Here is an 11545-nt window from a genome sequence, read left to right as displayed (position 1 = left end):
TTCTATGTATTATTCATCAAATTGAGTCAGTTATCCTTTCATGACCCTTAGTTCTTGGTTATGGCGTCATCTTTGGCATCAAACTCCTCATTGACTTGGACAACAACGAGCCTTGAGTCTCCATAAATTTTAAGACTCTTGGCTCTCACAGCTCTAGCTAAGTTTAACCCGGCTATCAAAGCCTCATACTCTGCTTCGTTGTTCGTAGTTGGGAAGTCCAACTTCAAAGCATATTCGATCATGAACTTCAGGGCTTTGCAAGACAAGGCCTACACCACTAGATTTTGTTTTGGACGCTCTGTCAAAATGGAGAACGCAATACTCTTTTAGAGTCAAGTCTCCTTCTTTATCCTTATCTCCTTCTTCTGGGGTTACTATCTCTTGCCCCTCTACTTCTTGATCATTAATGGTGCATTCGACCACGAAGTCTGCTAATGTTTGAGCCTTGATGGTTGTCCGAGGCTTGTACTTGATATCAAATTCTCCCAACTCAATTGCCTATTTGATGAGCCTTCCACTCGCTTTAGGGCTGTGAATGATGTTTCTCAAGGGTTGGTCTGTCAGGATATCTACTTTGTGTACCTGGAAGTACGGTCGTAGCGTCCTGGAGGCTGTTATGAGGGCGAGTGCAAACTTCTCATAGGTGGAGTAGTTTAACTCGGCTCCGTGGAGCATTTTGCTTACATAGTCGACAAGCGTTTGAACCTTTTGTTCTTCCTTCACCAAAATGACACTCATAACTTGATTTGAGACCGCTAGGTACATGTAAAGGATGTCCTCTAGACTTGGTTTGGCCAACAACGGGGTTTTACTCATGTACTTCTTCCGCTGTTCAAAAGCCTCTTGGCTTTCAACAATCCATTCAAAATTCTTCACCTTCTTCAAAGTTTTGAAAATGGGTAGACATTTGTCTCCTGACTTCGTGATGAACCTTCCCAAAGCCGCAATTCTCCCCGTCAATTTCTGAACATCTTTTATGAAGTGAGGCGGCTCCATGTCTAGGATGGCTTTTATTTTTCGGGGTTGCCTCTATTCCTTTCTTTGAGTCATGTGACCCCAAAACTTTCCAGATCCAACACCGAAGGCGCACTTAGCAGGATTTAACATCATCTTTTGGTGCCTCAGCACTTCGAATGCCTCTCTGAGGTGATCAAAGTGATCGGCCTTGGCTAGGATTTTGACCAACATGTCATTGATATAGACCTCCATGGTTTCTCTGATTAGATGAGCAAATATCTTATTCATCAATATTTGATAGGTAACTCCTGCATTCTTTAGCCCAGAAGCCATAACAAGATAGCAAAAGACACCAAAGTCAGTAATGAAAAATACCTTATGGGTGTCATCCTTGTGTAGCTTAATATGATTGTAACCGTTGAATTCATCCACGAATCTTAGCATCTCATGCCCAATAGTGGCATCAATTAGGGTGTCAATCCTTGGTAGAGGGTAGCAGTCCTTAGGGCATGCATCGTTGAGATCAGTGAAGTCGATGCACATCCTCCACTTCTCATTGGCTTTCTTGACCATCACAAGGTTCGCCAAACATTCGGAGAATTGTACTTCCTTGATTAATACAACTTCAAGGAGCTTCTCAACCTCCTGATTAATGGCTTCCAACCTATCTGGTGCATATGTTCTCTTCTTGTGTTGCATGGCCTTCCGAGTTGGATCATCAATCAGCTTGTGAGTTGATGAGCGTGCAATGTATCTTAATATTATCCCTATATTTTGGTTATTTTGCATTGATTTGGATTTTTATTTAATAAATATTAATGTTTTATTGTAGGTATCAATGAGATATAATAAAGGAAGGCTTGGAGTTTACAAAATCAGAATTGGAGTTTAATTTGATTAAAAATCAGATTTTATGGGCCAGCTGCGCAGTCTACACTGTCTGGAGTTCTAGAAGTCCGATTCTGATGATTCAACAACCCATAGAAAGCTTATGAGAGGAGCTTTATTTCAGAAGTGGTCTTGAATTCAAGATCCAGCCGAATCAGCTCGATATCAGAGCCCAAAAGTCAACTACGAATTTTCACATTCTGGGAATTCAATTCTAATTGGGAAATCCCTTGTATTTATTTTAATTCATTAAAAAGGACTTTTATTAGAGATTATTAGATTAGAACAGACCTAATAGAGAAGAGATGAGGGACAAATAGCCGCACAAGGGAGGAAGAGAATAAGCTATCAACAGAGAAGAATTCAGCCATTGGAGACATCTATTTGGCTTTGATTTCTCTTATCTTTTTATATCTCTTCTTATGAATATGTGTTGGTTATCTTGGGATTATTTTAATACTTTGATTATGAACTAAATTTATATAAGTTAGGATTTTTATGGAACCCTAGTATGGGATTGTTGGTGTTTTGATAAGAATTACTATATGCAGTTTACAGTTTATTCATTCAAGTGGATATCATGATACATACCTGCTATTGTCTGATCAACTCTAGTAGGTGTACGAGTTAATTATAATACTGAGAGGGTTATAATTAATTGACACAATACTTGAATGGTGCATGCTTATATCTTTTGATTATAATATTGTTACGGTATAGACATATATTGTGACCATGCATAGCTTTGTGAATTGGTGCTTAAATAAATTCTGAAGAGTAAATTGGCATAGACATATGTTAGTTTATTTTTATAGGAATTATACCTTAGTGCTTTCGAGATGAACCTACGACCATTTAATTCTAGCTAATGAGCTGTGATCTTGCTGTAGTATTACACTGCTTTATTACCAATATGAACATATTAGGGGAAAGTAATTATCTTGACTCGGCTTCTCGTATTTGAACATCCAACTCTCTTGGCTATCATATTATTAATTAGTTAATCTAGGTATTAAATATTTTAATTAGATAGATCAAAAACTTCATTCTTGTGTTCTATAACCCAATTGTTGGATATTTATTGCGATTTATACAAAAATATAGTCCTTGAGGAACGATATATGGTATTTACTACTATATTACTTGTGATTGTGTACACTTGCACATCAGTATTTTACGCAATATGAGTTATAAGGTTGGGGTCGATCCCAGACATTTCGGCCGTTTTCTAAGAAAACACATCACTGTTCTCTGGTAGGAACTTTGTTAATTTTTCCCTTAGGGGTTTCCCCAAGAACGCTCCAATGTAGGTGACCTTATCAAGGTCTAGCGTGTCTAAGGTAATTGGGACCAAGTCCTCAGCTGGCTTTTCTCGACGCTCATCATTCTCTCGGACATCCATGTCTTCTATTGGGAGGACCTGCCCCCAGTTCCATCAGGCCTAAGTGTTGCTACATAGCAACTTCGGGGCAGTTTCTGATCTCCTTTCTCTTCTCCGACACCATTTTTGGTTGGAAACTTGAGTACCATATGGCAGGTCTAGGGCACGACCTTAAACGCGTGGATCTCTGTCCTCTCCATGATTGCGTTGTTGGTAGAAGTTGCCTTGACAACATGAAAGTTTAGCATCTGTGTGGCTTCTCTGGGCTCTTCTCCAATAGTCACGGGGAGTCAAATTGCTCCTTCTACTTGAAATTCCACTTGGTTAAACCCGTAGATGGGTGCATCAGAGGGGGTCAGTTGGGAGTCAATGTACCCCATCCTTAGAAATGTGTCATAGAAAAGAATGTCTACGGAAGCTCTGTTGTCAACGAGGACCCTTATGACAGGACAATTCCCAATTATTGGGGTGATAATTAGGGGATCATCCTGAGGGAATTTCAAACCGTCAAGGTCGGGGTTGCCGAATTCAAGTGTCATCCCAGTCTGGGTTCGTTTGGGTGCGTCTTCGACTATACCCATCACCTCTCTAGAGTAAGTCTTTCGAGAGTTGTTTGTTTTCCCCGCGGTCGTTGGCCCTTTGGAGATCATGTTGATCACTTCCCCCTTGGGTTGCGGCTTTCGACCTCTATTGTTACACCTCGGTCATTATCCCTTTTGTTACATCCGCCATCATCACCCTTGATAATTTTCCACATTTTCCTCGCCGGATGAGATACTTGATCTCATCCTTGAGCTATCTATATTCGTTGGTATCATGACCAACATCCTTATGGAACCTACAAAATTGGTTCTTGTCTCACTTCTCGGGGTCTCCTCTTAGTGGCTTTGGCCATCTGAAATCTTTATCCGTCTCAATTTCTATCATTATTTGGCTTCTCGGCGCGTTCAACCTTGCATATTAAGTGAATCTTGGTGGTTGATTCTTTTTGGAAGGGGGGTCAGAGTTCTTTCCAGTTCGAGGATATTTGTTCTTGGCGTCGTAATCTTGGTCCGTCTTCCGCTTCATGTTGCTAGTGGGTTCATTATTTACCACCGTCTTCATCATGTTTTCCTCCACCTTGATGTATTTTCCGGCCCTATGTTGGAGCTGTAACATGCTTTTAGGGGGTGCTTAGCTAGGGACATCTTGAAGAACTCGTCTTTAGTCCCTTACTACAGTGCTATCATAGCTACCTTGTTGTAAAGATCCAGGATCTTCAAGGCTTCCTTTGTGAACCGATTCAGGTACTCTCTTAAGGACTCTTTCGCTCTTTTCACAATACCCATTAGAGAGGCCGAACTTTTCTCATGCACTCTACCATTAATGAATTGATTGATAAAAACTTGACTTAGTTCTCTGAAAGATCCAAACGAGTTTGGGTGTAGACGACTGTACCATCTTTGAGCCATACCCAACATGGTTTGAGGAAAGGCCCTACACTTGATAGCGTCATTCACGGGCTGTAGCAACAGGGCATCTAGGAACGTCCTAACCTGATTAGCTGAGTCGCCAGTTCCATCATACGCCTTGATGGTGGGCATCTTGAACATCCTTGTTATGTGAGAGTATATTATCTCTTCAGTAATGGTGGATTTGGATCATCGGGATCTCTTAGGGGCATCAAATTATTTGGATCAGCCCTTGGGGCCGCAACTCTTTGTCTTGGTGTTGGACCGTTCAGGTCTATGATAGGAGGAAAATACCTTTGTCTTGCCACATGTGGGGGCCTCGGTGTTTGGTGCATCTCTAAATCACGCTTCAGCCTTGAATCTCAGCTTCATGAGCCCTGCTCCTCTCTTGTACATCTTGGGGAGTCGTCCCTTGAGTGCTCTTGGGTTGTTGATAACCACTAGGCATTGGCTCTTTACCAACATGTCTCCTCCATGGAGCGACTTCCTCGTTCGATGAGCCAGAGTCTCTAGCAGAGTAGGGTCAAGAGAACTCTCAATCCTCAGGGATGTGAGCTAAGCCACAGATGTATAGGGGCGTCCGCCCTTGTCCTTCGCTTCGATTAAAAAGTCCACTTTCCTCCAACCTCGGGGTACAGAAGAATGCCGTAAGGTGGGTTGGTGGTCCCTAGGGTCACGACCGTCGAATACTCATACCCGACGAGTTGGTGGTTTATCGTCGCTTATATTTGCTCAAATTGGGATTCGTCCCTTGAGGAGCTGGGGGATTCGTTCCCAGGGGCAAATCTTGGATTGGGGGATTTGTCCCTTAAGGTTGGGTCTTAGATGCCCCTAGAGGGGTTCATCCTTGAGTGGTGGCATAGGTCGAGTGTGGGGGTATCTCCATTATTAATGAGATTCTTTGTGATAGGACGGGATCATCGGTTCCACCATTATTTCTGCTCCGTGTAAGTACCATGGTTGTTTTTGTCTTGCCACAGATAGTGCCGAATGTTGTGGAATAAAACTAGGGTGGTGATTACATTTAATGCTAGGGTTGTTGAGTTTCGAGCTTTAATGGTCGTTTTCTCGTTCATGGACTGGTTGTCCTCACAAGATGTCTAAGTATCTATGTGTTGTAGAGAATCAAGCCAAAAACGTAGTTCTAGGTTGATGGGTAGAGTCCTTTATATAGGTGTTGGGTCTAGGGTTAGACTAGGATATGGAGACTTGGTGGACAAGTCTGCTACTTAGATGGTATTCTGGATCCAATCTAGGAGGTGGATTCTGGATCCTTTCTGGGAGGAGTGTGTTTCCATGTTGGATACAATGTTGGTGTCATCATGGACCTCATTCTCAGGCTTACTCGGTGGTCGAGCGGTGCTATCACGTAGCTGATTTCGGGGCCGTGCACTACACGACCCATTTGGGGTCGTGGTTGTCCCATTCTGCTCTAACTATCAAAATTTATATTGGGTTGTGACCGTGACGACTTATTTTGGGCCGCGGCGTCACGGGTTTGACCAGTCAATTTTAGAATGCAATTAATTCATATTAATTATATTTTTACAGATTACTTTTCATTCATATCAGGTTCTTTTTTGTTTTGGAAGGATACTCTTCTTCTTCTTTTTTGATAGAAAATGAATGATTTATTTTGATTAAATGATATAAGGGTAGTATTGGAATTTTGAGATGCTCTATAAATTTTGGTGCAACACCAAATTTGATGTAATTTTTAGTGTCACGTCAAAATGGTGTGAATTTTAGAGTTAGATTGGAGTAAATTTTTTTATTAAAATGATGTAAAATGATGTTTTTATAGTTTAATTGAAGATGGTGTAACGGTTATAAAACATCGAGACCAAAAAAATTGCAGTTTGTATCATTGATCAGACAATACATTTCCAAGTATCGGTGGCAATGAGTTGTAGAAACATGAACAAGGAGCTAGCTAGTAGTAGTACTTGATATAAATAAGCATGGTCAAATCTGAATAGGGCTGCAACTTATGTTTACAACAATAGTCAAATCTTGTGTAAGAAGACTGCTACTAGTCTACGTAAAAATCTTTCTGTATGCATGTAAAAGTCTAGCTACTGAGACAGGTGGGTTGGGGAGACAAGCTCCGTTGAATTGGTTGAATATCTTGCTTGCTATATACATTATCTATTCTTAGATCTTCCTTTATACTGTATATATCTATATATACAAGAATCTCGCCGGCCTTTGTGTACACACTCCTTTTTATTCATACAACTCAAACCAGCACATTCTGCAAAAAAAAAAATAAATAAATAAATAAAAAAAAAAACTCAGACCAGCACAAGCATAGTTTTTTATCAGTACAAGAGTAAATTTTACTATATTTTCTTTAGATTTCTTTCCGAATATCTTTGGATTTTCTCAGATCTTGTTTAATGTATATGAACATGCAGAGACGGAGGCAGGGGTGGCCCGCGGCCGCCACCCCAAACTCAGCTATAATCATAAAATTATTATTAAAAATTATGAAAAAAAATTAAATATTTATATATTAAATAATAAAAAAAATTATTTTTAATTTCGCCCCCTCAAAAATATATAAATTTTATAAATTTAGTACTAAAATTAATGATGTTTATTATATGTATGAATTTAGATACATGAATTTAAATATATTATGTACATTAAAGTTATTAAAAATAATATTTATTAATTTATTTAATATATAATAAATTAAAAATATATATTAGTTACTCCGGACAAAAATTCGCCACCCCAACCACGAGTTTCTGGCTCCGTCATCGTTCACAGTGCTCCAGCAATACCCGTAGGAGTATAGGACATTTCATACATAACTAATTTATTTTCATTGTCTTATTAAAATTATTGTTTATCGTCTTTTCTTTTACGAGATTTGAAACGCACGCTCCGTCTCCTACCCCAATTTTTTTTTCTTAAATTTTTATTTCCTCTGAAACCAGAAATACCCCCCACAAACATTCCCAAAGACCTGTATTATCAAGAAAGAAAAATAAACTAGCATAATTGTAGAATTCTTTAGTGTGACACGTGTCACTGTGTCAATGTCGTATTACATTTCATTTCTCGAACAATAAAAATCATATTACAATTATGGTGACATTATGCATTTCATTAGTTCAATGCCAACATTCCCCTGCACAGAAATAAAAAACACAAATTACACAATATGCAAACATATACATACACCAAGAAGTTGGACCAAATTTATGTAGCTCTCAGATGCAATGACAGAAATATAGCAGGGAGTAAATGGAGTCAGTTCTTGTATTATTACAGCACAAAGCACCAGGTCTCTGAAGTAGACATCATGTAGGGTTAAAAAGCCATTTTTACCTTTTCCCCCATCACATTTAAATATTGTACAATTACATGCAGAGAAATGTGAAGGTAACTGCAGGCTGCAGCAGCAGCAGCAGCAGCAGCACCAGAGGAGTAAATTGAGAAAAAAGGAGGAGATTCTTGGTTTATTTAAATAGAAAATGACATTGGAATATGCAAAGAGATTGAGGGAGGGTCAGAGACAAACAAGGAAAAGGAGTATAGATATAAATAGAAGCCCCTGATAAAAGTCATAAAGAAATCCCCTAAATAAAGTAAAAGTCATTCTTCTCCTCTCTGTATTTCTGTCTGCTACTGTAAAGCCCTCTGATATCCGGGCTTCTCCCTTTTCCTTTCTAGTTTCTACTACTGCATGCAGGTGCGTCAATTTATTATCATGTTACATATGCAAGTCCATAACTTCAGTCGACAAGCACAGTTGATTTGGTAAACATGCATTTAACATCAATTTCGTGAAAACATCCAAGCAATCTATCAAAACAGTTCGCGTTATTGCAGTAGTAGGTGAGTCTAGTAGAGTCAAATTTTAGCTTAGATTTTTTTGAAAATAATTTTTGATCTCGAGTTTGAGCTGGTTTAGTAAATGAGCCGAACTTAAAATGTAATACAAATATAGCACCAAACTTGAAACGATTAAAATTATTTATAAATCTTCATATTTTTTGAAGTACAATGTTAGCTCATTATCAGCTAATAATTTATAAATTTGACATATAAATAATAATGAAATATTACAAGATAGGATATATTATTGAATCAAAATCTCCCCCTTAACTTCATGTGTAACTTAGCCCTTACTCCAGAGTTTTAAAAATGAAGAAAAACAAGTGAATGGTAAAATAAATTAGTTTCACTTTCCTTCGTAATCGTGTTCCCGAGTTTTTAAAATGAGCGAAAGTAAGTATTAATGAATGTAAATTTAACAATCTTTCACTCCAAAGCTTTCACTTCAAAAATGGGATTATAGTATTTTATCTCCTAAACACTTCATTCCTTCCCATTAAAAAATTAGGGAGCAAACCCTTAAAATTTCAAAATAGATAGAGTTTTTTTTGACGGAAAAATTAGATTTGAGTTGAATTCATTTAAACAAGTTCAAAAGTATGCGAGGATCACATTTTTTTTCCAAATATTTTGATAGAATATGTTCTTTTTTACATTTTAATTAATAATAAAAATTCTGCACCTTACGAGCCCAAAACTTTAACATTTTAATCCGTACCGGTGAAGATTGGTTAGCCTAAGAAAGAAGCTTCATCACTGTTACTGTCTTTCTTTCTTTCAATTGTGCATGTCTTTACAATGCATTAGAATAAAAATTAGATTCACTTGTATATTCCACTTTTTAAAAATTGTTATGACATTATGGCTTCAACTTTGGAATTTGTATCTTTTTATTTTTAAGATTCTTAGCCTTTTTTCTTTAACCCTACCCTCCTTTTCTTTTAAACCCCACCAATAAAAAGAGATTAACAAAAATTTAAAGCAACTCCATTTATTCCCATCAATTAAAGAAAATAAAATATTTTTAAAAAAAACCTCCAACCACATGCAAATCCCTTATAAAAAGGGCACCCCACGCCCATAAACAACAAGCAAAAGAAAGAAAGCAAGACAAGAAAAAAAACCCCCTTATTTTCTAAAAAAAGTCTACAACACTCCTCACAAATCACTCTCCAAGATTCACTCCAGTATTCAACTCTGCCCAAACATGGATATTGTAAGTTTTATTTATCCTTGTTATTATTCTTAGAAAGATCTTGGATCTGGAAATTTGTTGTAGTTAATTATATGGTTTTGATTGTGTATAAAAAACTGCAGGAATTCAAGAAAAGCCATGTACCAGCATTTGGAAGCTGGGATTGCAATGATGATCTTCCATTCACTCAGTGCTTTGAAACTGCAAGACAAGCTGGACTTCTGCGTTATAGTTACTCTCAAGATCGTGACTTGTATGTCACCGGTGACTTGTACCAGAATGATGTTGTTACTCCTGCTATGATTGTTGTTCCCCGCCGCAGGGTAATTCTTCTAATTTTTTTCTTGAATTCCTTTAAGTTACCGATTCTTCTAAAACATGAGTTTGCATGTTTGCATATCATATTAATAAGCCCCTCACTCGAAAATCTATTTATTAAGTGGTCATATGGTGAAAGTCTAGTACCTCCACCTAAAAACCTTCAAATGTTTAATTGTGTGAATAAAAATGTTTATTATTACTCTTGTATGTTGCATGTGTTGTAGTGTTCTTGATTTTAACATGTTTAATTCCTTTTAAGTCATTTTTTGACATGTTATGAATCTTGTGTACTGCAGAAGAGTCAATTATGGATCTTCTTTATGGATGCTTTGTTTTTGTAAATTTTTGCTGTACAATATATTGACATATGTAAATGAATAAATGGGGTACAGGGAAAAGGAGGATACCCACATGTGAAAGAAGGAAAAAAGGAAGGGTGGTTGGTTTGTGAGTATGAATATGATGTGAAAGAAGCAGCAAGCCCTGTTCCACCAAGAAAGGCACCCAAGGCTGTGGATGAAGATTTATACAAGATCTCTCCTGACCTTCTCTATGCCAGCTCCAAAAGGGTATGTATATACATTGCATTGTCTCTATCTAACCCTTAAATCTTTGCAGTTTGCTTAGTTTCAAAGATCAAATCTTTCAAGATTTTCTTAGTTATTTGGAGAAGTCATCAGATTGAGTTTTTTTTTACCTAGTTTCACATTTATCAATGCACTATCGGTGATCTAGTGTTGTTATTACAAATCTTGTTTTGTTTATGTAAATTGAGTGTTTTGAGGTCATAACTAAACAAAATTCAGACTTTTGAGATTTTCATATCTCTGATTTCTTCAAGATTTCCCTTGGAGTTTAGTGAACCAAATTACAAAAAGTTGTTTTTTAAATTGAGCAAGTAGACTTTTTGTCACTCGGGGTAATAAATATATGCCAATTAATTTACTAATTATGAATATATAATTGTTTGATTGCAGAAGAGGAGATTTGGCTTGTTTTCATGCTGCTTACGGCCATCTTGTGACCTGTGAAACCAGGGACTGCTCAGAAGACTTGTTGAGATGCATCATGCATACATGGAAAGAATGATGACAAAGATGATATATATATAATTTTATATAATATTAGTACATATCTGCAGTGGAAAATGTTTGTCTACTTTTGTGTTGCTACCTAGTAGTGAACTGTTTGACATCAAAAGATAATCTTGTAGTGCATTTTGGTACAATATATTTTATGATAATGATGGTAAATTTTCTTTCTTTTCTTGAGTATGCCAAACTTTGTGGCAGGGGTTGATTATATTATATTTTAAAATTATTTATCTTAATTTAGACATTTGGTAAATTTCCAAAGCAAGTGGGATCAGTTAGATTGGGACTTGAGAAATGAGGAGTGAGATGAGTAATAATTAGTTAGTTGCATAAGTTTCTTCTAAGAAATATAGAATGGTGTGTTATATTCATAATACAGGGCAAAATGTGAATTTTGACAATTCAATGG

At 37.2% G+C, this 11545-nt stretch overlaps 1 protein-coding gene across 1 annotated transcript; it reads left to right on the top strand.

The window, feature by feature from the left end:
* Nucleotides 1–9587: 9587 nt before the first annotated feature.
* LOC141705980 (uncharacterized) lies at nucleotides 9588–11304 on the top strand. The gene is made up of 4 exons (XM_074508834.1): nucleotides 9588–9742; nucleotides 9844–10044; nucleotides 10435–10611; nucleotides 11020–11304. Exons 1-4 carry the CDS (start codon nucleotides 9734–9736, stop codon nucleotides 11071–11073), a joined length of 441 nt encoding a protein of 146 aa, XP_074364935.1. The 5' UTR covers nucleotides 9588–9733; the 3' UTR covers nucleotides 11074–11304.
* The last annotated feature ends 241 nt before the right edge of the window (nucleotides 11305–11545 follow it).

This window comes from Apium graveolens, chromosome 2 (assembly GCF_009905375.1).
Source record: "Apium graveolens cultivar Ventura chromosome 2, ASM990537v1, whole genome shotgun sequence".
Taxonomy (NCBI): Eukaryota; Viridiplantae; Streptophyta; class Magnoliopsida; order Apiales; family Apiaceae; genus Apium; species Apium graveolens.
Note: the sequence above shows the minus strand (reverse complement) of the source record. Positions and strands in the feature narration are given on the sequence as shown.

Excerpts from the sequence above, each read along its gene's own strand:
- LOC141705980 (XM_074508834.1), top strand. Across the intron at positions 10,045-10,434 it reads TTGTTGTTCCCCGCCGCAGG|GGAAAAGGAGGATACCCACA; the intron begins GTAATTCTTCTA and ends AATGGGGTACAG. Across the intron at positions 10,612-11,019 it reads TCTATGCCAGCTCCAAAAGG|AAGAGGAGATTTGGCTTGTT; the intron begins GTATGTATATAC and ends GTTTGATTGCAG.